This window comes from Fukomys damarensis, unplaced genomic scaffold, assembly GCF_012274545.1.
Source record: "Fukomys damarensis isolate Sample0158 unplaced genomic scaffold, DMR_v1.0_HiC HiC_scaffold_16, whole genome shotgun sequence".
NCBI classification, from domain to species: Eukaryota; Metazoa; Chordata; class Mammalia; order Rodentia; family Bathyergidae; genus Fukomys; species Fukomys damarensis.
The window spans coordinates 27,914,120-27,940,841 of record NW_022900928.1 but is presented as its reverse complement, the minus strand read 5'-3'; the positions used below and the strand labels follow the sequence as shown (position 1 = coordinate 27,940,841).

The following is a 26,722-nucleotide window of genomic DNA, read 5'->3' as shown; positions in this document are numbered from 1 at the left end:
ATTTACATATGTTGAACCATCCTTGCATACTTGGAATAAATCTGACTTGGTCAAGGTATATGATCTTCTTGACGATCCTCTGTATTCTGTTTGCCAATATCTTATTGAGGATTGCATCTATGTTCATTAGGGCTATTGGCCTGTAGTTCTCCTTTTTGGTTGGGTCTTTCCCTCATTTTGGAATCAAAGCAACAGTTGCTTCTAGGAATGAATCTGGATGAGAAATTAGATTCATTCATAGGAAAATGGGTACATATTGAGGATAAACGTTAATTGAAATAAATAAGTCACACATGTGTAAATACCAAATAGTTTCTCTGGTGTGGAAAACTATAATAGTACATAAGATCCTAATGATATAATTTACAATGTGAAATAGGAAGAAAAGGGCTAAAAAGGTGTCAGGAAAGTGGGAAGGGTAGGGGAAAGGTAATAAGGGAAAAGAAAAAAATATGAGAAAATGAAAAAATGGAAATAAAGCGTTTGTAAATGGGGAGGGTAGGAGGGGATGAAGGGAGGGCAGGGGCAAGGGGAAAAAATGAGAATCAAGACCTGTCATGTAAAAGTACAAGATCCCAATGATGAATGTAACTGTACTGTATACCTAAAATGTACCAATAAACTCAATGAGAGAAAAATTAAAAAAAGGAATGAATTTGGAAGTATTGCTTCCCTTTCAATTTCACTGAAAATTTTAAAGAGTAGCGGCAACAGTTCTCTAAATATTTTGTAAAATTCAGCAGTGAAGCTATCAGAACCTGGGCTTTTCTTTGTTGGTAAATTTTTAATTACATTTTCAATTTCACTGATTATAATTTGGGTGTTTAGAATTTTTTGATCTTTTTCATTCAACTTTGGTAATTCATATGCATCTAGAAATCTGCCCATTCTTCTGTTTTCCATTTTATTAGAGTACAGGTTCTTGAAGTAGGTATTGATGGAACAAGACAAGCATGTCTATTATCGCCACTCCTGTTCAATATAGTTCTGGAAACATTAGCCACAGCAATTAGACAAGAGAAAGAAATAAAAGCAATAAAGACAGGAAAGGAAGAAGTTAAAATGTCATTATTTGCTGATGATACAATACTCTACAAAAAAGACCCAAAAACCTCTGCCAAAAGACTTCTAAACTTAATTGACATTCTCAGCAGAGTGGCTGGATACAAGGTCAATACTCAAAAATCAATAGCCTTCTACACAAATAACAGACTCACTAAGAGAGAAATTAGGGAAACAATTCCTTGCACAATAGCATCCAAAGAAATGACGTATCTAGGAGCCAATCTAATGAAGGAACAAAAGACCTCTACACTGAAAACACAACACTCTGAAAAAAGAGATAGAAGAAGATATAAGAAAATAGAAAGGTATCCCTTGCTCCTGGGTAGGAAGAATCAACATAGTGAAAATGGCCATACTACCAAAACTATACAGATTCAATGCAATCCTGATTGAAATTCCAACAGTATATATCACAGAACTAAAGAAAACAATACAAAAATTTTTTAATTTGGAACACAAAGAGAACTAGAATAGTGAAAACAATTCTAGGCAACAGAGATATGACGGGGGTATCACAAGCCCCAAATTGAATCTATACTATAAAGCCACTGTGATTAAAAACAGCATAAGCCAGGCGTGGTGGCTCATGCCTGTAATCCCAGCACTCGGGAGGCTGAGGCAGGAGGATCGCTGTGAGTTCAAGATCAGCCTGGGCTACATAGTGAGTTCCAAGTCAGTCTCCAGTACATAGTGAGGCCCCGTCTCACAAAACAAAACAAAACAAAACAAAAACAAAGCAGCATGGTACTGGCAAAGAAACAGACCTGAGGATCAGTGGAATAAATTGGAAGATAGAGAAATAACTCCAGATGTACTCAGCTACCTCGTCTTTGACAAAGGGGCCAACCATCCTCAGTGAAAGATAGATAGCCTCTTCAATAAACTGTGTTGGAAAAATTGGATTTCAACCTACCAAAGACTAAAACTAGACCCTTATCTTTCCCCACGCATTAAACTAAAATCCAAGTGGATTAAAGACGTAAATATTAAAACAGAAACACTAAACTTGCTGGAAGATAAGTTAGGTAGAACTCTTGAAGACATTGGCATAGGAAAAGACTTTATGAACAAATCTTCAGTAGCACAGGAACTACCACAAAGAATGAACAACTGGGATCTCATTTATTAAAAAGCTTCTGCACTGAAAAAGAAACCACCAACAGAGCTAAGAGACAACCTACAATGTGGGAAAAAATTTTACCAGCTATTTCTCAGTCTAAGATATGCTGCCTAGAAAATATACAGAACTAAAAAAAAAAAAAAAAAAAAAAAAAAAAAAAAAAAAAAAAAAAGATATAAAGATCCGATTCAAAAATGGCCATCTGAAATGAACAGACATTTTTCAGACAAAGAAGTAAAAGCAACAAATAAATATATGAAAAAAGCAACAAATAAATATATGAAATAATGTTCAACATCGCTGGTCATTCGAGATGCAGATTGAAAACAACACTGAGATTCCACCTCACCCCACAAAGAATGGCTGCTATCAAGAAATCAACCAATAATAAATGCTGACGGGGTGGTGGGAGAAAGGAACCCTTCTCCATTTTTGGTGGGAGTGCAGACTGGTGCAACCACTGTGGAAATCAATATGGAGATACCTCAAAAAACTAGGATTAGAGGTTCTATTTGACCCAGCTATCCCTCTGCTGGGTACCTTTCCAGAAGAATTAAAAGAATCATACCACATGTGCACCCCTGTTTAAGTGGCACAGTTTGTAATAGCTAAAACTTGGAAATAGCCTAATTGCCCATCAACTGGAGAATGGATAAAGATGTGGTTTTTTTCCTATAAAATGGAGTACTACTCAGCCATAAAGAATGAGAAGCTAGTGATTTATAGGAAAATCGATGCATACTGAGGCCATACTCTTAAATGAAATAAATAGGACACAAGTGTAAATACTGAATCATTTCTCTGGTGTGAAAAACTAAAAGTGTAAATAAGGTTCAAACTGTATAACTGATAATGTGAAACAGAAAGAAAAGACTAAAGGAGTAGGTGAAGTGGGAAGGGTAGGGGAAAGGAAAGAGGGGAAAAGAAAAAATATGAGAAAAGGAAATAATGGAAACAAAGTATTTGTAAGCAGGGAAGAGTAGAGGGGGTGAAGGGTGGGCAGGGGTATGGGGAAAAAATACGAACCAAGATACATCATGTAAAGGTACAAGATTCTAATGATAAATGTGGCTGTATGATAATACCTAAAAAGTACAAATAAACTTAATGAAAAAAAATTTTTCAAGAGAAATTCAACTCTCTCTGTTCATCTTTTTTGAAGGGTACCCTCTTAGCTTCTATAAAGTCATGCTCCACTATGGTTCCTGCCTCCTTCTAGCTACCTTTGCTCTATTTCCTACACAGACTTCTTTGCTTTCTCCCTCTTCTAACTGTGGGTATTGGTAAAGAAAATCAGCCCATTTCGCCTGGGTCTGAGGGGTTTCCTGGGACATGTGATGTTTTGGGCCATTCTGCTAGTCTCCTTGCTCTATTTCAGTGATGGCAAACCTTTTAGAGACCAAATGCCACATTGCAACCCAAAACACACTAATTTATCACAAAGTGCCAACAGGGCAATTAAACCTGAATTCTGGGTTTTAATTTAGAAAAAATAACTCTATGTTAACATCCTTTGTCTTAAAAGAAAAACACAATAACACGCATGCCATAGGTTCATCTCTCCTGGTCTATTTCATTCATCCCTATAGCTTATTCTATCCCTGACAACATTTGCTCATCACAAAAAATCTGGGAGTCGTTATTTTTCCCTTCTCCCTACCCAGTACACTGCCAAGTCTCATCAGTTCTCCCTCCCAAGTAATTCTTGAGTCCATGCCCTCCAAATCTCAAATAATTTCAATTCCATGTGTCAACTGCACCCTTCCCCTAACTTTCATTATCTGTGATGCTGCCAGTTTTATGTTCTATGTTTTGGGGACAGAGCAGCAAATGAAGCTATCAAAGTCTCTACCCTTTTAGAGCTTACATTCTAGGAAAAGGATAATTCAAAAAAACGAATATAAAAATATCAGATGGTAGTTACGTCTATGGGGAAAAATAAGAGAATGGGTGCAAAGTTTTGTAATTTTACATAAGGTGATTAGGGAAGTTCTCATGAGCACAGCTTGGTGGGAAGTAAGGAAACCACCAATGTGGATCTCTTGGAAAGACTGGTCCAAGCAGAGACAATAAGAAACACAAAGGTCCTGAGAAAAGAATGCCAACAAGACAGAAACAGAAAGGACAGCAGTGTGTTGAAGCAGGATAAAGGAGAATAGCAGGAGAACAGAAGCCAAGGCTTCTTCAAGGCTTTGTGGGCTCCAAAAGGACTCTTAAGAAAGGATACCATCATTTTGGAGCAGAAGTAATGTGATCTCACTTTTAGAAGGATTCCTGGTCCCTAAGAATATACTGTAAAGCAAGGTAATAAGCAAGGAGATAAGCTAAAAGGCTACCCACTGAACTATGCTAGAGATGATGGTGTCTTAGACTAAGACAGTAGCAGAGGAGGTAATAATAAGTGGACAAATTGTGGGTATATTTTATAGAGAATCAACAGGATTTGCTGATGGACTGATTGTGATGTGTGACAGGAAAAAGGAGCCAGGAATGACTGGATTAAGCAAACTCGCAATATTAAGCTGTTGCTGGATACAGTGGTGCACATCTGTAATCCCAATTACTCAGGGAGGCTGAGGCAAGAGGATCAGAAGTTTGAGGTCAGGCTGGCCAACTAGCAATACCTTGTCTCATAATAAAAATAGAAAAGGACTGGGGACATAGGCCAGAGATCCCTCAAGGAAAAAAAAAAGGTGATGCTGTCATTTATTGAGATGGAAAAACAAGTTAGGTTTTAGAACATGCTACATATGAGATGCCTATTCGCCATTATAATGTTGACAATGTAGGTGGCTCTTCTTAAATATTACTCTTTGTTCCAAAGTTTTCAGTAGCTCACCATCTCCTAAGGACCATCTTCAAATTCCTTCTTGCTTGGGCTCTGTATCTGGGTATCTTTCACTATACCCCCCACCTACCCTATTTCCAGCCTTACAAATCAGCAGGGCCTTCTAAGTTCTAACAGAGATCACCCTATATTATTATGGTACTTCCTTACTGTATCCCAACTACTTCATTTATTTATCTTTATATATCTACCATTGCCATTAGACTTAGATCCTTAAGGACAAAAATGTGCCCTATTTAGGTTTTTTTTTGAGGTACTGGGAATTGATACCAGGCATTTATGTATGGTAGACAAGTACTCTACCACTGAGCTACATCCCCAGCTTTATTCAATATATTTTTTGTTCTTCCAGTTTTCTCTCATCTCACTTATCCTTCCACTACAGCAATTATGTTACAAGGACAGATAAGGTAATAAACTCATGACCCTTTATTTTATTTAGTAGTTAGGATCGTGCTACTACAAAATATAAGCACCACGCCCAAGATGCTCTTGAGCTTGCTGGCCAAATGCACTTCTACATATAGCTCACAGTCCCCCTCTGTCATAGTTGTCTATGCACTTGTCTCCCCAAATCAACTCCACTTCCTCCCTTACATTATTCACTATTCAACATTTTTTGTTATTTATTCCAATCTTTAAAAATTTTAACAAATACAAAACCATAAAGTTGTACAAATAAGTACATTAAATATATACATTACATAATGTTTAAATCAGATTAAACATTTATCTCTTCAGATATCCACCAATTCTGTGTGAAAACTTTTAAAATCTTTCCTTTTAGCTTTTTGAAATGTACAGTAATTATTATCTATTAGTCAACCACACTATGCAAGAGTATCCCAGTTTCTTGCTCTTATCTAACTTAATATCCTTGATCAAACTTTCCCCACCCCCCTGCCAACTATCCTTGGCCTTTAGTGACCACCACTCTACTGTTTTCCTCTTTTCTGATGTATTTTTCTTTTATATAACAGGAAGTTCAAACCAAATATTTTTGAAAAGAATTTTTCCATACTTTTCTGCATCTAATACATGCTTATCTAAGTCAAACATTTTATTTTTACAATATGGAAAACTTTCTCAAATATGAATGACAGCAAACATGATTTCCTTCAAGATACACTTGCTACACTTCCCATTTTAGTTCATTAATTTTCCCCCATGGTCAGTTCCATCATAATGCTCCCCAGGAAGAGGACAGTATACAGTCCACATTGCCTTCCCTAACCCAATTTTATTCCTCCACAGGATTTTGCTACCTGAAATTAAACCGATGAGAGGAAGGAACTTGTCTGTCAAAGACAGCTCAAATATGGGGCCAGGGATTTAGCTCAGTGGTTTCACCTTGCAAGGGCAAGGACCTGAGTTCAATCCCCGGTACCAAAAAACAAAACAAAACAAAGACAGCTCAAATAATGATAAAAATATAGAATTGAAAAAAACACTGCTTTAATAAACTCAAGCAGATCAGTAATACCACATAGTCACTGTGCTTAGTGCCAAAAGTGATAAATATTTATACTTATAAAGAAAAAAACAATGCATGAGAGCTGGGGATGTAGCTCAGTGACAGAATACTTGCCTAGAATGCACGAATCCCTTGGTGTGATCCCCAGGATTACAGAGGGAAAAAAGAAGGTGTAAAAGAATCTCTAAGTTTATCAAAATACCCATCATAGTGCTTAGTGTTCACCCTACAAATATTTATTCAAACTTCTTGGCACTGAAGGTACAATGATTCAGGCATCCTATATTTTCCAAACATGGCTGAAATAGCACCTTCCATTCAGATGCTCTTCTACATCTTTCCATTGAGGTAAAATACAGCCCCACACCCTGAATTTGGGAGGGCTAGTGACTCACTGGTTAACTCCGAGGCTAGTCATAAAAGGCTCTTGGCTTTTACCATGTGCTAGAGTAGAAACTTTAGGAACCTTGAGATGCTATATGAGAAATCATGCTGAATACCTGGAGACATCATGCTGTAAGGATGCCTGCGCCACACAGGCAGACCACATGAAGTACTCTGGTCAACAGTCCTAGCTAAAATCTCAACTGATGGCCAGCATCCACTACAGACATAGGCCTAAACAGATGACTGGGCTCCAAACATTGAGACTTCCCAGCTAAGGTGCTAGACATCATAAAACTGACATAAGCCATTCCCACTGTGCCCTGTCCAAATTCCACACCAAAAAAAATCTATAAGCACAATAAAATGGTTGCTGTTAGCCACTGAATTTTGAGATGATTTATCACACAGAAATAGTAATTAGAACAGTGATGGACACTTGCAACATTTGTAAAGATTCCTGCCTTTGTAGAGCTTCTTTTCTAATGGAGAAGACAGGTATAGCAAGCAAAATGTCAGTAAGAATTATGAAGCTGTGGGACAACTGGATACTCACTATTAGGGATTAGATCTAAAATGTCCCCCAAAAGTCTCAGGTGTTTAAAGGTGGGACCCAGAGAGATAACAGGATGATGAAGGCACTAATTTCATCAATTGGTTAATCTATTGATGAGCTCTTAGCTGAATGGGTTATTAAAAGGTAGGGCCCAGATGGAGGAAGTACATTACTGAGGGTGCACCTCTGAAGGACATATCCTGTCCCCAGCCACTCTCTCTCTCTGTGGCTATTCCTTGCTCCCTCTGCTTACTGGCTGCCAGTAAGTGAGCATCTTTCCTGCACCATGTTGTTTCTACCTTGGAGCCAGCCAACTATGGACTGGAATTTCTGATGAACTAAAATAAATCTTTTCTCCTTTAAGTTGTGTATGAGAGGTATTTTGGTCACAGTGATGAAAAAGTGACTAACATACCCATAAGCATAAAATGAAACTGGATTCTTTCTTTACTCCAATGTACAAAAAATTCCAAGTAATTCCTAGAAGAAATAGTCATATTTACATATTTTTTTAGCACTTCATTTAAAAATCTCATCTGAAAGTTTTAGTGTATTCTTTTTTTTCCTCCCTTGGTTTTGGTTTTTTTTGGGGGGGTGGGTACCGGAGATTGAACTCAGGTTCTTGTGCTTGCAAGGCAGGCCACCGAACTACTGAGCTAAATCTCCGGCCCTCCCTTGGTTTTTTGAGACATGATCTTGCTACATAGTCTAGCTGGTCTTGAACTCACAATCTTCATGCCTTAGCTTCCCAAGTGTGGGGTTTATCTGCATGCACCACCACACCCAGCTTGTGTATTCTTACTGTAAGAAATGAAGCATTTGTTAGGTTAACAAGCACATGATCTGTAGAAATCTTAAAAACAGTGATAATTAGCAATGATTTATAAAATTAACAACAAATAGATCATACAATGTAAAAGAATGTAAGAAAATTCAACGTAACAAAAATAAATGTAAGGAAAAATGTGTACAACTCTTAGAAGAAAATAGGAATAATTCTTTATGACCTTGGGTTAGTTAGGCAAAACATTCTTAGATACTACATATCAAGCACCAGCAACAGCCAGGTGTGATGTTCTATCCCTGTAATCCCAGAGGCTGAGGGAGAAGGCTTGCTGTAAGTTTGAGGCCAGCCTGGGCTACAGAGTCAGTTCAAGGCCAGCCTAGAATATATATTGAGACTCTGTCTCAAAAAACTAAAACAGGCCAGGGATTTAGCTCAGTAGCTCACAAATCCCAAGGTTCTGAGTTCAGTTGCTGGTATCAGAAGAGGGGAAAAAAAAAAGCACAAGCAACAAAAGAAAAAATAAATAGGACTTAGTCAACAATAAAAATATCTGTTAAGTCAACAATAAAATGCCTTCAAAGAACACCATTGAGAGAGTGCAACAAGTTGCCTGACAGCTCAAAAGAATGATTTTAAGGGGGGAAAAAATAGAAAACATGTATAAAATAGAAAAGAAGATGTAACCACAGATGGGTATAGTAGCACACACCTGTAATCTACTCCCCAAAAAAGGAAGGAAGGAAAGAAAGAAAGGACGGGGGGGAAGGAAAATAAGGTCAAAAACTACAGAATGGGAGAAAGTTGATCAGGGTCTTATATCCAGAATCTACAAAAAACTCTTAAAACTTAACAGTAAAGACAATCCAACAACAACAAAAAAATGGACAATTTTTTGATAAATATTCCTCCAAAGACATACAAATTGTCAATAAACACATGAAAAGATACTTAATACTTTATAGGGAAATGCAGATAAAAACCATTTCACAGCTACTCTGCAGGCTAACATAAAGATGAAATAAAATAAAGAATGTGGAGAAATTAGAATCCCCAAATGTTGGTAAGATTCAGATTACGCAGTCACTCTGAAAGTCTGTCAGTTCCTTAAAATGTTAAACACAAGAGTTATCATATAAACCAGCAAGTCCAATCCTATCTATAATATACAAGAGAAATAAAAACATATGTTCATACAAACACTTGTACACAAATGTTCATAGCATCCTTCATAATAAAATGTGGAAACAATCCAAATGATCATCAGTAAATGAACAGATACAATTTAGTATATCCATGAAATGAGCTGAAAAAGATATGTTGAATTATGGCTGAAAAAAGATATGTTGAAATACTCACCAATTATCTTAAAATGTGACCTTATTTTAAAAACAAGGTTATACAGATTTAATTAGTTAAGATACAATCATACTGTAGGGGCAAGGTGGGCTTTTAATCCAGTATGAATGGAGTCCTTATAAGAAAATAGCTATCTGAAAATACAGACATGCAAGGAGAATACAGTACTATGTGACAACAAAGGCAGAGAGACTGGAGTTATACAGCTACAAGGCAAGAAATGCTAAAGAATGCAAACAAACTATCGGAGAGTGGACAAAGATATGGAAGGTCTCTTTCTTCTATGTTTCAGAGGACACATGGCCCTATTAACCCCTTGAATTTGGCCTTTCTAGCCTCAAAACTCTTAAATCATCCTGTTTGTATTTATGGCAGTCATAGAAGTAGGAAATGAATACGCCACATAATGGAATACTATTGATACATAAAAAGGAATTAAGTACTGAAGCACGCTATCACCTGGATAAATCTTGATAACATAGTGAAAGAAAACAGATATGTAAGACTATTATATGATTCTGGTTATATGAAATGCCCAGACAGGACAAATCTATAGACAGAAAGACTAGTAGTTATCTAGGGCTGGGAATGGGGTGGGTGAATGCAGAGGGAAACGGTGACTATTAATGGACATGATTACTTTGTGGGTGATAAAAATATTGTAAAATTGATTGTGGTAATACTTGTGCAACTCTGAATATATTAACCATTAAACTGTACACTTTACAATGAACTATATGGTATGCAAATTATATCTCAATAAATCTATTTTTTAAGTATGAAAGAAATTAACAGAATATTATGAGAGAGTTGGGGGATATGGTGATATCTGAATAGAGCATTAGGGAAGGCTTGTTACATGTGAAATTTGAGCTAAAATTTGAAGGATGAAGAAAGCCAGAAGCAGCAGTCCAGGCAGAGGAAATGGCACAAAGGTTCTCAGGGTAAGAATGAGTTTGTATGTGAATAACAGACAGGTATGTAGAGAGTACAATAAATGAGGTGGAAAGCACTATGGGATGAAAGCAGAAACCAGACAGCATGTGAATGCCATAAAAATGTTATATAACCAAGTTAGCTACAGTAAAAGTACAGGCATATTCAGTTCATCTTCAGGGAATGTCAGTCCTTAATCTGTATGTTTAAACTCCAATAAGTGTATACAGTAGAGTTGTTTCATTTCCTATGTAAATATCCACACCCACAATAAATAATAAGTTTCATAGACGTCTGTACCCAAAGTTATTGAAACTCTTGGGTTTGGGCTAGGACTCATCTTGGGCAATCCCAGGCAAAACTAAATCCATCCCCAGGCTAACTCTTTTAGGTCTTGAAAGCTTAAATATCACAGCCAAGTCATTCTCCTAGATTTGTTCAACACTGACCCATACAAGGCCAAATCAACCTCTTCTAGAGATCAGAGACTTTCTAATGTTCAGTGGAATGTTCTTATGGCTAAACTCTTTTTTCTCTCAAGGAACAGACAAAAATCAGACCATTCTTAGGAAAAATAACAAACTAAATGTGCATTTAACTCAATTTATGTGCACTCAACTGGTTCACCAATCCCTTCTTCTGTGACACAGGCAATATTTGTACCTTTACAGATTAAAAAATCTAAAGTTAATTCAAAAGTCTTTCCTTCCTGGCTTCAAGTTCAACCAGCAGTTTCAGAACGGAAAAGTGATCAGCAAAATTCACAGGCAGTGTTCTTCACCAACCTAAACAGTCTCTTCATTTTCACTTAAATAGTTCTCCTGTTAACACTGTCACACAGCTTGTGTCAAACACCTGTTGACCTCATTCTGGAAGTATTTTAGTAACACCCAAAGATAGGCCTAAGAAACACAACTGAAAATGTAATGAAGATGTAAGATAGCAAGACATATAAATCTGAACTACAAAGCGAATTCGCTAGAGCATTTAATAAATTTGGAAATGACAAAGTGATGTTAACCAGAAGCCAAGGCTGCAAATATATCCAGTAAACTATCACCACTAATCTAAAGACATAAAGGTAGTAGAAATAATAGTCTCTCCTATTTACCCAGAAAAAAAAAAAATCAGTTCTAATGTAGTGGCTATGTATACAGTAGTTTAAAATAAACCAAAGTCAAACAAAAACTTTCAATGTCATTAAAATTGGAAGGAAATTAGACTTACTGTTTGGCCTGGTTAACATGAACCCCTAGTGTATAGCTCAGCCACTTGTATGTTACCTGCAAGAAGAAGCATTTTAAAAAATGTTTTATTAAATTATTGTGGATCAGTCTCAGGACGCACTCCTAAAGTTCCTATTCTTAGATGATTATGTTTTGTAAATCATAATACATTCCATTGCAATTTAGAACCATCTCTATCTGGGCAGGTAGAACCAAAATATTATCTTACAAATACCTAGAAGTTTGCTTCAAGAACTGACTATTGCAAAAGTATCTAAAAATGCAGACTGAATATACATAAAGAAAAACTCATTTTACGCATACTCATTTTACTTATACTGTTTCTTCACTCTGTCTTTGAAAGGACCACAACCAAAGACTATCCTAAAACTCACCCAAAAGCTAGATCACTTTTAAGTGAATGACTCAGAAACTTCAAAGATAAACTGCAGCCATAACAATGTTAAAGGTCACAGGTGGTGCAGAGATCAGCAAATGAATGAAGTGGATGAATGTTTTCTCAGAATTAGATTGGGAACTACTGGCATCAATCTTTCGCGCTTCCTTGACCCAGTGTGCCTGTTCTCTCAAAAGTCTCTTTCAATTCTACATGCTAACTTTCCAACAGTCCAGCCCTAATAAAGGCTACACAAAGGCAGCATAGTGTTAGTGGAAGAGACAGGTCCAAGTCGAGAACTACCTATCCCTTATACCCTAAATAAACAAGTTATTTGGATCTTCTGCTTTAACTTCCTCTTCCAGGGATATTACCACCGACCTGGGGGTAGGAGAGGGGCTCACAATAAAGTCTAAACACAGTGTGTATCCAAAGTATTTTGGCTTACAGACGGCAGTCATTCACGGTTTTGCAAAAAGCGTTCACATCCACCGCCTCGTGTGATCTTTATACCCACTCCAAAAGGTAGGATCACATTTATTTAAATTTTCAGGAAGAGGAAGCTGATTGCCTACAGGTTAAACAACTTGTTGCTTAACCTGGATAAGACAATCTCCTCAACTGTAAACTTGGGGCTTTAAACGCCAACTACCTGATAAAAGACAGGTGTTAGGTCGCCTTATAAATACCAGTAACTAATGCCCCTCCCTCCGCGCTGATCTCCGAGGCCCCTGCGGGGTGCAGTTCCTAACACACCCAGCCAAGGCTTAACGCACTCACAGGATGACCTCTCCAGCGAGTCCTAGTTTGCCCTGGGGCACTACAAGTGGTGACCAGTACCACCCCTGACAGTGTCACAAGGCCACAAGCACTAGGGTTAAGGCTCCCAATGCCCCGGCCCGGCCCAGGACCCTCCTCGGACGCCCACATTCCCCGGTCCTAGCGCCTCACGATCTTGTTCTGGTCCGTGACGAACTCGTCTATATTTTCCAGATACAGTTGGTCTGCCATGGTACAGCAACAATGGAGGCCGCTAGCTCTGAGACCCGGTCTCAACTAGAGCTCCCGCCGGCGGGAAACGATTTCGCTCCCTCCCAGGTCCCGGGTCGTTTCCCAAGGCAACGGGGGAGACGCACTACGGAGGCTTCAGGGGGTCAAACTAGTCATGGAAACGCTGCAGGCCTAAGTAGGTGGAGCTAATAGGAACAAACCGGAAATGAAGGGCTAGAGAAGGGAACGTGGGCCCAGGAATCTGTGTATGAGGTCAAGGCTTCCGTATCTCACCTCTGTCGTTTAAAGACAGACTGAAGATCAAATACTTCACCTGTAGCAGCCATAGTCTTTCCAATTGTAAATTAATAATCTTTGCTGGCTGGGTGTGCAGATAAAGGATACAGTGCTTGCCTAGCATGCACTAGCTAGGGTTCAGTACTCATCACCAGATTTGACACTTTTGTCAACAAAAAATTATTAAAGTACAGATTCTATTACAGGCACTTCTTAGGCAGTAAGGGCGCAACAGTGGACAATAAAAACAGAAACAGGTCATTTTGGTAGTTGACTTGGGGGCTAAAGCACTGCCTATTATAATCCCTCAGAAATGGTAAATTTCTCTCAGGGAATGTTTCAAATAGAGGTAGGAGCATTGGCCAAGAAGAGAAAGTTCATTTATAGCTCCTGGAATGTTGGGAGAAGAGGCCAATTAGGAGAGGAAACCTGGGAGAAACCAAATTGTGCTGTCCTGTGAGGTTGTGTGAAGAAGCACATGAACTTCATAGGAAAATTTCAAGGAAAGTTTTCATACTGGAGAATTTCAAACAAACTCTCTCCTAACATCACCAAAATATGAAACAAAACAAAGAAATATCTTTAATAATTACATTCATTAGAAGCCAATGTAGTTCAGTACCACAGCATAATGGATAAGCAAATAGGCACGGGAGGTAGACTGCCTGTATTTGAATCCTAGTTTTGCTATGTGTGTGACCTTAGGCACATTATGTAACTACTAGAAGTCTGTTTCTAGCCGGGTGTGGTGGCTCACACCTGTAATCCCAGCACTCGGGAGGCTGAGGCAGGAGGATCTCTGAGTTCAAGACCAGCCTGGGCTACATAGTGCGTTCCAGGTCAGTCTCAACTACATAGTAAGACTCTGTCTCAAAAAACAAACAAACAAACAAAAAAGAAGTCTGTTTCTTCATCTATAAAATGGGAATAATAATAATAGGACCTGCTTCAAAGTTTTGTTGCAATATTCATTCATTGAAGACAAAGTTAGCAAAAGCCTACCAAAGGCCAGACATTGTTCTGGATGCGGGGCCACTGGGAATATAGGTGTGATAAAAAATACAAAGCTTACATTCTCATGAAGGTATTTAAGAGAGGGGTAGTGGTGGTAAATGGTGGTGCCCTGGACTGAGATATGAAAGACTGGGAGAAAGAGCAGGTGACAAGTCAAATGATTCAGTTCAGTCAGAGTTATAATTGAAACACTGTACCCACCCACAATAAAATCAATAACAGTTGGCAATTGCATTATTATGTAACAGGCACATTGTAGCAGATGCTTTGAGAGTGATATTTTCATTTAATCCTCATAGCAACCCTGTAAGTGAATTGTGTTGGTTAGGAGGGAACCAAAGGTAATAAATGCCAGTAAACAAAAATAGGACTGGGTCCAGGAGATTAGTGCCTTATTTACACAACTACCGAAAAGCCTGGTTTTAGGGTTAAAAATAAATCAGAAAAGACTACCCCTTGGAACTTTCACTCCCGTTAATCATAGATGAACATCTTTTAGTTTGCGTGCATTCTGTAGATAATAATAGCTATTATTTATTAAGCACCTACCACATTGTGGGTACCTTGCTTCTAAATGAGTGGGTACCTAAATGAGTGACTCAACCCTTAACCCTGTTACAGTCTATCATCCCCTCACTAAAAAAGAAAAAAAAAAAAAAAAAGGAGATGGCTCAAATCTGGCACCAATTTTATATTGTTAATGAGAAATAGCAGTAAGAAACGATTCTGTATATGTCCCAAGACAAGGTTTGCTTAAACAAGTGGCTAAATTGTATTTTAGAATTATCTTGTTTATAATATAACATCGGCATTTAACACATTCTCAATAAATGTTTATTAGTGACAAGTTCAATTACACTAAAGTCAGTGCAATTTAGAAGAAAACAAGGAGGTCTGACATATATTCACTATTATTTATCATTTGTTGAGCTGCAGGTATAATATTAGACCTTTTATTTAAACATTCTCAATTCAATCTTTGAAACAACCGATAAGTAAATACCATTACCTACAATTTTATAGATGTCATATAGCTTTAGTCATTATCTCTGTTTTAAAATAAAGCAATTGGAGTGCAGAGAAGTTAAGTAATTTGCTCAGACCATTTAGGTAGTAGTAGTGATGGTTTTCAGTCTTGGTGTACCCCCAAACCCATGCTCTCAATATTGTTCTTGTCTTTAGGTGATAACATTTTGCTGACTTTTGTTTTCTTCCTTGTATTATTTTTCTTATACATGTTTGAATTTTTGTAAGAATTTGTATTATTTTACAATCAGAAAAATAAGCATTCACTTTGAAAAAAAGTGGAGAATTTAGCAATGTAAAATTAACTCCTATTTGAAATGTAAAAGGCAAATCTTCAAAAAGAAATAGAGCTAAAAAAAAGAAAAAAAGAAAGAAAGAAAATATCATTCCATATTAATTAAGGATGAGGTTTAACATAGGTGCCTGATGTAAAGAATATAGCAGTTCCCCCAGAAAATGGGGAAAACAATCAAACTAAGTATTTGATAAACCAGTGGAGGCCAGACAAAACTGTTGGGGGCGTTGGTGTCAGGTGATACCAGCAGTGGAAGCCATGGATCGAGAGATTTTAGCCTCCATATCTCAACAAAGAACCCACATTTGGCATCAGAAATACCAGTCTGACCTTCCTCTTTTTTTTCTTCTTCATCTTCACAACATCCCAGAAATGACTGGAACCAGTAAATCTAATAACTTGGACAGAGGGCCTGCAGGGGGGAATCTAAACAGGGCTTAATGTTGGGACAGGGTAAGGAGCAGTCTACCTATAGGTAGGCAGAATCCCCATGCTCAGAGTAGGACAAGGGGGTCAGGCCTCTGGTCAGGAAAGGCCTAGAGAGCAGCCTAGGAAACAAAGCAACTTCCTGGACTTTCAGATTGCCACAGTGCCCCTGGAGTCAGAATTCCACACAGGGTAATAGGTCAGGACCAAGAAGTACAAGATTAAGAATTTTGAGTTGGAGGCTATATAACTGTCCAAGGGTTATTGTAGAATGTCAAAGACTCAGGATTTATTGACACAAAGATATTAGGTAGACCATCCATTCATTCAGGGCATTGTTAAAGGCCTCCTGTATACCAAGCCCTATGTGACTAAAAGGGACATAGTATGGTCTTCCTCTTAAGGAGTTAACAGTCTGATTTTCAGGCTGGGTTAGTCATCTTTGCATTTCCATGGAATCCTTTGTGTTTCTCTCGCACTGATATAGAAAACAAAGTAGGAGGGCCCCACTCCAACTTCATGTTCTTAGTTTATTTTTCTTTTTCTCCTTTGCTTGGAGGCTTGGAGGGTGCTTCTGGAGTAGTAACAGTAAAAGATGTTTGGAAACTGGTTATGAGATGTGTTGCCTTAAGTATATCATTTCTGAAATCTTAAAATGTGGAGAGGTTGGCATTCCAGGGTAGAAAGAAGAACATGTTCTCTCAAAGACCATTGCTTTTTGGTCCGAAAATACCAACTTCCTATGGAAATACCATGTGGGATCAGGTTTAGTATCTACTAAAGAAGGGCAAAGGCCTTTGCACAGTCTGCTTAGGGTGGGCTACTCCTTCTGCTTTCTGGTCTTGCCTGACATCACTGCATCTTTCCATATGACTATTCTGTTCTTTTCTTTGGCTTACTCACAGTTTCTCCTTCCTTACCCCAGCCCTATCTCTAACTTCACATTTTCTAAACTGTTTTCTGTTTCACAATTTTTAAATGGCTGAAACTTAATTGATCAGCTTGTTTCAATTTTTTAAAAAATCTCAGATTATCAAGATCTTGTTCAGGAGACTGAATAGCCAAAGGACAGGTTCCTCTTGGAAAGGTACTCATTCAAACACTAGAATACAAGAGACATATGTTAATGGCTGGAGACAGATAAATTAACAGTTAGGAGCAAGGGCACCCAATGGGCTGACATGTCTAATGGGCAGAATATGTCTGTGCTTAGGTAGCTCATAACTAGGGGATACCCAGGGATACAGCTGAAAGTAGAACCCAACCCAGATAACAACAGCAATTAAAGGAAGCGCAAAGGAGGAATTACCTAAAAAGGGAACTGACAGGAAGAGAGAGCCCTGGGAATACTCAATGAGGAAAAAAGGAGAAATGAGTTTGAAGGAATTATCACTGTGTCAAACACCTCCCCCAAATGGTGGGGAGGGATTGAGAGGAAAGTACTGAATTTGACATTTAGAGGCCTCTGATGGCATTAGCCAGAGAAGTGAGAGGTACAGTGGCCAGTTTGGGGGTTGTGGGGAGAAAGGAACCCTTCTCCATTGTTGGGGGGAGTGCAGACTGGTGCAACCACTATGGAAATCAATATGGAGATACCTCAAAGAGCTGGGACTAGAGGTTCCATTTGACCCAGCCATCCCTCTGCTGGGTATCTTTCCAAAAGAATTAAAAGAATCATATCACAGCCATATATGCACACCTATGTTTGTTTATAGCGGTCCAGTGTGTAATAGCTAAAACTTGGAAACAGCCCATTGGCCCATCAGTTGGAAACTGGATAAAGAAGATGTGGTTTTTCTATATAATGGAATACTACTCAGCCATAAAGAATGAGAAATTGGATTCATTCATAGGAAAATGGATACATTTTGAGGATATACTCCTAAGTGAAATAAATAAGTCACACATGTGTAAATACCGAATAGTTTCTCTGGTGTGAATAAACTGCAATAGTACATAAGATTCTAATGAGATAATTGACAATGCGAAATAGGAGGAAAAGGGCTAAAGGTGTAAGGAAAGTGGAAAGGGTAGGGGAAGGGGAATAAGGGAAAAGAAAAAAAATGAGAAAATGAAAAAATGGAAATAAAGTGTTTGTAAATGGGGAGGGTAGGAGGAGGTGAAGGGAGGGCAGGGACAAGGAGAAAAAATGAGAACCAAGACCTGTCATGTAAAGGTACAAGATCCCAATGATGAATGTAACTGTACTGTATACCTAAAATGTACCAATAAACTCAATTTAAAAAAAAAAGAAATGAGGAGGAGCAAGAAGAGCCGCATACAGGGTAGAGACAACTCTAGCCAGTTAACCATGTAGACATGGAGAGGTTGGTAGGATTAAGGATGGCCATGAGGTTCATAAGACATCGGCCTAAGCAGCATTGGAAAGATAAGTGGTGGGTGTTTGTTTTAGAGCAGGAATGACAAGGATCCTGGGGCCTCCAACTAGATGAACCAAAGGCTTGAATTTACAGGAAGATGTCATGCAGTAGATCCTCACTTCTTCAAAGGACTTTTCACGCTTGGATTCCCAGCCTCCTAACTAGGCCACCACTGAGTTAGGGTAGAACCTTAGCAAATCTTTGTTGACTGATAACAGAGTGGATGAATGGATGAAAATGAATTAAATATTGTTCTGCTCTACAATCCCTTTTGTTTAGCTACAGAATGTTGTTTGTGGAAGGTGTTGTCTACTTTTCATTCCACTAAATTGTTATATAGTCTGTTATTAGCATGAACATTATTGATAAGATAACCAGGGAAATCCCGGCTTTCTTCAAAGGCTCAGTGTCCAGAAATGGTGTGTGTGTGTGTGTGTGTGTGTGTGTGTGTGTGTGTGTGTGTGTGACCTTTTAGGGAACAAGAGTCAGGACCAAGCCAAGTTAGGCAAACTGAAAGGCACACTGCTGCTGCAGGCCCCAGAAGGAGGCTTTGAATACTCCTACACATACTACCTTTACACACAGAACTTTAGCAGGTACTCCCTATATTGTGGGATAATTGAAGGGCCTTATCTTTCAATATTGCGTTCCAAAACTTTACAGTAAAATACAAGATCAGATAACAGACATCCCAAACTAACTCTCCTCATTTGCTCTTCTTCGGTGATGTCTTCATCATATCTGTGACTTTCTTGCACCTACTCTATTTCAGATCCTCCTTGTCATCAGTCCTTGTTTGTTTTCTTGTTGTTTAAGTAGTGTTTCTGCTTTGTCTCTGTTCCAACCTACTTTGTCCTGCCCCAGTTTACCTCTAAATACCAGTTCCAGGATAATGTTTCTAAAACACAGATCTGCAGACTCTCAAAAGATGATGATTCCTCAAACAAAACTCATCTTGCTTTGTCTTCTTTAAATCAGTCAGAAGGAGGACTGGGGGTGTGGCGCAGTGATGCCACACACCTGCCTGGCAATTTCAAGGCCCTGAGTTCAATTCCCAGTACTAGAAAAAAAATTGGTCAGAGGGAGACTTTTGATTCCTAGCTAGGCAGGGTTATTTCCTCCACTCAGCCTGAGGCAGCCATAAGAGGACAGGCCTTTAGATCCTCTGCATTCATTAAGAATAAGTGTGGGGGTGTGCCTGATCTTGGAAGCTAAGCAGGGTCAGAGCTGGTTAGTACTTGGATGGGAGAAAAGACACAACAATCACACTTTAAAAATTGTAATTTGAAGAACACTACAACTTTGGGATACAGTAAAAGTCACCCATGGTTTTCCACATTGGTATTACATAGGTTCTTTATGTATCTTTTCTTCCAGGACCATTACACCCAAAAATCCCTTAAAAATACTGTAAGTCCATAAATTAGCTTAGTTAATGAAATAAAGGGCAGGAAGCTGATCTTGAGATTTAAAAAAAACTTTGAGAAAGTTCAAAGAATGTTTCCAGGCTAAATACCCTAGATCACCCATCTGGAAAAAAGAAAACAAACAAACAAATAGTCTGGCCTCATACCATGTACTTATAAAATGGGTCATTATCTTTCTGTGGGTGGGTCATCCTTTTCTCCTGTAGTAACCCAAGCTCAAACTTTCTAAAGATTTACAAATTCTATAGATTTCCACTGCCAAAAACATAAATATTCCCAGCTCCAGACTTCTTCTTGAGGGTCCGCACTCTATTTCTTTGAGTGTGTACTTTCTAAATTCTGCCTAATAAATTCCTTTATGTCTCTCAAATGCAGAGGAGTTGTGGGGGGAAGAATCTGATATTGCTACTCGCTGTTCAAGATCCCTCTGTGGTTTCCTATAATTTCAGATACTATATCAGATAAATTCCCAATTATTTCTTAGCAGAGGAGAAAGGAGCATTCAAGTGTTTTAGGATCTGGTTCTTCTTTCTCTACTTCCTTCTTTGGCAATTTTAGTCTACAGTGATGTGAGCATCATCCAACAGCAACATGCTTTTGTTTCCTGCTTTCTTACAGTTTGAAACAGAGCCCTGTACTCCACTTCATCCTTTCTGTCTGAAAACTACCAAGTCTCCTCCATGGCCTCCCTCATACAGCCTCCTGTGGATTATATTATGCACCTAGCACAGATGGTACTACTTCCCCTCCTCTCACATGGCCTCTTTGTGTTTCAGTTTTCAATTGCCTTGAGAAATCCAAGGATATCAGGCATTTGGGGAACTAGGTAGTGTATTAAGGATGTGACAGGTGTAGAGAAGACAACTACATATTTCACCAAAGTCTGCACCTAAAATTAACCACCCAAGTTCTCTCCTCTCTAAAATTTATTTCCTTTAGCCAGCATCCCAGCCCTATGTATCCTCATCTTCTCCCCTCCACTTGTTAGGAATATGTGTGTGTGTGTGTGTGTGTACATGCACACACATGTGCTTGTGTGTGAGTCTCTGTGTGTGTGCATGTGAACTTTTCCTTGTTTCATGCAGCCCCAATCCACCTCTCTTTACCCCACTACTAGGTAGCACACCCCATGGGGTTGTTCTCTTAATCTCTTTTCAGAATATTTTTGCAACAGTTGTTTTAAAAATTTAAAAGAGATGTCCACACCATACATGTCTGTCTCCCTAAGTTTTCTCTGAGTGCCTCAAGGCCAGACCTGTCAACGTCTGGTTCATCTCTGGTCTAGCCTGGGCCTACTCAGCACCATGGTCATGGCCACGCCGTATGTGAGCCACTAGACTGCAAAACTGGCCTGGGGAATGTGGGATAACAAGTCAGTGAGGAATGGCCTTCATTTCCCATCCTAGAAAGGGTTGATTTCTTTCTACCTGCCACTACCACCTCTAATTGTTCTCAAAGCTTATTCATATCCAGAAAAAATATCCTCAGCCTCTGTCTATAAGCTTTATCTCTTAGAACCCTATTAGATCACACAAAGGAACTATCCATTGGCCTGGCACTTTCACAAAGCATTTCTTCCTCCTGACAGAGAAAACTTTTGTAAATAACCAAAGACCTACAAAATATTAAGAAAATGTAGAATGACTTCTGCTGTCTCTGACAACAGTTTACATTATTTAGTTCAAAATTAACAGACACCAGAGGCATTAACCACAGAATGGGACATCTGGCCTCATCCTGAGAAAACAGGGCACATGAAGATCCCTGAGCTCCAAAGTTTTGTAAAGCACACACACACACACACACACACACACACACACACACACAAGATTGTGAAGGTCAAGATGAAAAGAACCATTGTTAATTTTGCTTTCCTGACTGGGAACACCCGCTTCCCCTGGACTAGAATAGATAGCTAGATGAATTTTAAAGGTAAACTCCCTAACTATAAAGAATTGCTATACCTGAGTTAAAGTTAACTGTCTTGTGACTGTGATTTGTATATCAGTAATATGAACTGAGAGAGTGAAATGTAACCACCTGAATGAGATCATGGCTGTAAAACCCTATAAAAGAAGGAGCTGTAACCTAGTGGGGGTCAATCTCTAGCACTGCTCTTGGTGCCATCAGCCTTTTGCTAGCAAAATAAACTTTTTATTTTATTTTATTTCCATTCTGTGTCTCTGCACATGTCACTTACTGATTTCTTCCACAACACTCTAGAAAGCTGGCCTGCCTCTGTGGAAGTCACTAGGAGCCACATTTCCCACAGATCACCTCAATTAAGAGGTTTGTTCCATTTCCATCCTTACAACTTATCCCTGATCACAGGCCTGTTATCTCAGCCTCCCCAGAGGTCTCCCTGTCTACAGGTCTAACTCCTCCTGTGTGTCCCCTGCAGTAACAACAGAAAGATGATTCTAATGTCAAACTCACCTTAAACACCACCCCCCAACCACATACAGATTCTTCCAGGGCTTCTACTGCTTTACTTTAATTGGGAGACAATTTACACATCATACAATTCTTAAATCATTATATTACAGCAATCTATGCATACCATTGGTTATAGCAGCACAATTCATCATAGCTGAATCCAAGAAGCAGACTGCATACCTATCAACAGATGACTGGATAAACAAAATGTGGTATTTATCTGCATATAATGGAATACTGCTCAGCTATAAAGAATGACACATTGAGACATTTGTAGGAAAATAGATACACCTGGAAAATATAATGTTGAATGAAATAAACCAGACACAAAACTTAAATATCATATAGTTTTTCATTTGAGTGAGGCAAAGTACAAACAAAGAAGATGAAAAAAGATGCATAGGAAGGGACAAGGTGACAGATCTCCAAGTTATGAGGAGGAGGGGAAGGGGAAATGAGAGGAATAAAGATGTGCCATGTGCAGGAAGCTAATAATCCAAATTAATGTAAACACTATATGCCATAATATGAGCTAAGACAAATAATATCAACAAGTAAGAAAAGAGGTGGGGAACAGGAGGAGGAGGAGAAGGGGAGAAGAAACAGGAAGTGGAAAGGGATTAAGAAAAAAGAGAAATAAGCTGTAATATGTACATTCAATCACTCACCAAGATGGCTGTAAACTGCATGAGTCACAAGCATGTACTAATAAAAAATATTTAAAATGTACCCATTTACTTATACAGCTGAATGAGTTTCAATCAGTATACAGCTATACACCCATCATCAAAATTCAATTTTAGTATACTTCTATCACTCCCTCAAAATTCATTTGTGGTCTCATTTCCTGCTTATGCAGTCAATCCCTGTTCTCTCCGACCCTCGGCAACAATTGATTTGCTTTCTGTCACTGTGATTTCGTCTTTTCCAGAAATTTCATATAAATGGAAGCATACAACATGTTGTTTTTGTGTATGGCTTCTGTTACAGGTTGAATTGTGTCACCCATCTTCCAGATTCTTATGGTGAAGTCCTATTTTCCTGTTCCTTGAAATGTGACTCCATGTAGAGATAGTCTTTAAAGGGGTATTAAGTTAAAATAAAGTCATTAAGATGGAACTTAATCTAGTACAACCAAAGTCCTTATAGGAAAAAGATGAGGACATTTATACAAACAGAGGAAAGTCCATGTGAAGATAGAAGGTGGCCCTCTACAAGCCAAGAAGAAAGGCCTCAGAAGAAATCAATTCTACCAATACTTGATCTTGAACTTCTAGCCTTCAGAATTAGGAAACTAAATTCCTGCTGTTTAAGATACCCAATCTACTTTACTTATGACAATAAATGAATATAACTTCTTGCATGTTATTACAAACATCAATAGCTTATTAATTTTATTGACTAGTGCTATTCCATTATGAATGTACAATATTTTATTTATGTATTTGCCAGACAGATGATGGACATTTGGGTTGTTTCCAATTTGGGTGCGAAAACTGCTGCTACAAAATTTGTATTCAAGTCTTTGTGTAAACAATTCCTTTTTCTTGGGTGGATTCCAATGCTCTAAGATTAAGTTTAAGCCACTTACCTCTTTAACCTCACCTCTCACCCCTCAGTATTTCTTGACTCCAGCTACTTATTCCAGCAACACAGAAGGCTGCTGAGCCCTTCTTATACCTTCTGTGCTTTTTGTCACTTACAAGTCTTTACATCCACTGAGCCCCCTTCAGAAGCACCCTGCCCAGTTTGCTTTGTAGGTACCTTCTCTGCCTTCCCAGCTAGTTTAAGGCTCCTCCTTGTTCCCATAACCCTTTGAGCTTCTCTCTATCATGCTAGATTACAATGCCAATTTGGCTGTTTTTGTTGTTGTTATTATTGTTGTTTTTTTAACTAGGCAAGTTCCTTTTGAAAAGGAATGATGTGTATTTATTTTGATTTCCTAGTATCCTAGTATGCTAGTGATAATTGATGCTCAATAAATGTTTGTTTAAAAGAAGGAATACATGACTGGGAGAAGTGATGCATACTTGTAATTTCAGCTATTTGGAAGACTGACACCGGAGGTGAGAACTCAAGGCCATCCTTGGCAAGTTAGTGAGTCTGTCTCAAAATAAAAAATTTAAAAGGCATGATTACAGTAGTAGAAATAAGTATGGAAGTTCCTCAAAAAACTAAAAATAGAACTCCCATATGATCCAGCTAGTCTACTCCTCCATATATACCTGAAGGAGTTGAAGTCAGCACACTATAAGGATACCTGCATACACATATTTATCCAGGCACAATTTACAAAAGCCAAGGTTTGGAATCAGTCTGGATGCCTACCAATGGATGAATGAGTAAAGAGAATGTGTAAGTGGACAATGGAGTATTTTTAAAGAATTTTATTAGTACATGTTTCCATTGCATAATGTTTACATTCCTTGTGTGGAGTTGGTACATGTACATAATACATTTTAATTCCTTCTTTAATCCCTTTTCCCTCCTCTCTCCCCTGCCCTGACTCTCTTGATGCCTTTTCCCTTTGAAAAAGATCTATCTCTCTACTTACTATTATCACTCTTTTATTTTGCTCTTTTATTTATAATTTGGGTTTCTCATAAAAGAAACAAAGCAATACTTAAATTGGTGTGTCTCATTTATTTCACTTAATATTATAATCTCAAGGTGTATCCATTTTCCTACAAATGCTCAAGTTTATATTTCTTTATGGTAAAGTAGTACTCCATTGTGTGTAAATATCATATTTTCTTTATCCATTTCTCTGTTGATGGACATATAGGCTGCTTTCATGATTTAGATTATGAATTGTGCTGCTATAAACATACACATGCATGTATCCCTATAGTATGATGTCTTTAACTCTTTTGAAAGATACATAGAAGGGTATTAGGTGGGTCAAATGGCACTTTTTTTAGTTTTTTTGAGGACTCTCCATACTAATTTCCTTAATGGTTGTATCAATTTACAGACCCACTATCAATGTAGAAGGGCTCTTTTTCCCCTTACCTCACCAGCATTTGTTATTATTTGATGATGCCCATTCTTTCTAGGGGTGAAATATTATCTCAGTATTATTTTAATTTGCATTTATCTAACAGCCAGTGATGCTGAATATTTCTTTAATATTTATTGGGCATTTGTACACCTTTCTCTGAGAAGTGTCTATCCATTTTGGTTGCCCATTTTTTGACTGGGTCTTTTGTTTGGGAGGGTCTAAGTTTTTAAGAATTCTTTATATATTCTAGATATTAGTCCTTTGTCTGAGGAATGGCTTGGAAACAATTTTTTCCCATTCTTTAGATTGTCTCTTCTGTTGTTGTTTCATTTGCTGTGAAAAAGTTTTAAAACTGATATGACCCCATCTGTTGGTACTATTTCCTATGAATAAGGGTTCTGTTCAGAAAGTCCTTGCCCATGCCTATGAGTTCAGGAATTTTACAGTGAATCTTTAACTTATGAACTCAATTCATTTGTGAGGGCTGCTTGTAACTCAAGTTGGTTATAAGTCAAGGCTATTTTCCTATAAGAAATAATGGAAATACCCATAATACATTCTGAAACTCCCAAAGCATGCTTTAACTAACCTTTTCATAATAAAGAGTTATATAATTTGCATAATTTACCACCAATAATTATCCTTGTGTATTCAACAAAAAGTTATAAAATGTGCCTACTTTCCCAGAAACACCAATTTTATACTGTACTCACCACTTAAGTCAATATCGTCTTTTTTCAAGTTAACATCTTTAGCGTGCAAGAAGGAAGGATGAAATGGAAGGTGGTTATTGCTTGGAAGGAGAGTCCCCTTTCATAAGAACACCAGAAATTTGGCTCTTTAGTGTCTTTTCTCTCCTTGGGAGAGTCTGTAGCCCACTAGGACCAGCTTCTGGCTCATTAGATCTCAACCTTTTTAGAGTTAAAAACTGGTCTAAAGTTGTCTGTTTCTGTATTTTCTCTTCTTCTACTTCTTCTTCTTCTTCTTCTTCTTCTTCTTCTTCTTCTTCTTCTTCTTCTTCTTCTTCTTCTTCTTCTTCTTCTTCTTCCTTCTCTCCTTCTTCTTCTTCTTCTTCTTCTTCTTCTTCTTCTTCTTCTTCTTCTTTCTTCTCCTCCTCCTTCTTCTTCTTCTTCCTCTTCCTCCTCGTCCTCTCCTCCTCTTCCTCTACTTCTTCTTCTTCTCCTTCTCCATCTTCTCCTTCTTCCTTGTGTGTGTTAACAGGGATCAAACTTAGGACCTTGTGTTTGCCAGCCATGCATGGTGCCATTGAGCTATATCCC

General features: G+C 38.2%; 1 protein-coding gene across 1 annotated transcript in view; it reads right to left on the bottom strand.

Annotated features, from left to right (window-relative positions):
* The window catches only part of Pold3 (DNA polymerase delta 3, accessory subunit), a 46,252-nt gene extending 32,956 nt beyond the window's left edge, over nucleotides 1-13,296 (bottom strand). The window contains exons 1-2 of the mRNA XM_010603283.3: nucleotides 13,101-13,296; nucleotides 11,754-11,809 (exon numbers count right to left, since the gene is read on the bottom strand). Coding sequence (XP_010601585.1) covers nucleotides 11,754-11,809; nucleotides 13,101-13,160 — 116 coding nt within the window. The 5' untranslated portion in view covers nucleotides 13,161-13,296. The remainder of the gene's footprint in view (nucleotides 1-11,753; nucleotides 11,810-13,100) is intronic.
* Nucleotides 13,297-26,722: the final 13,426 nt, after the last annotated feature.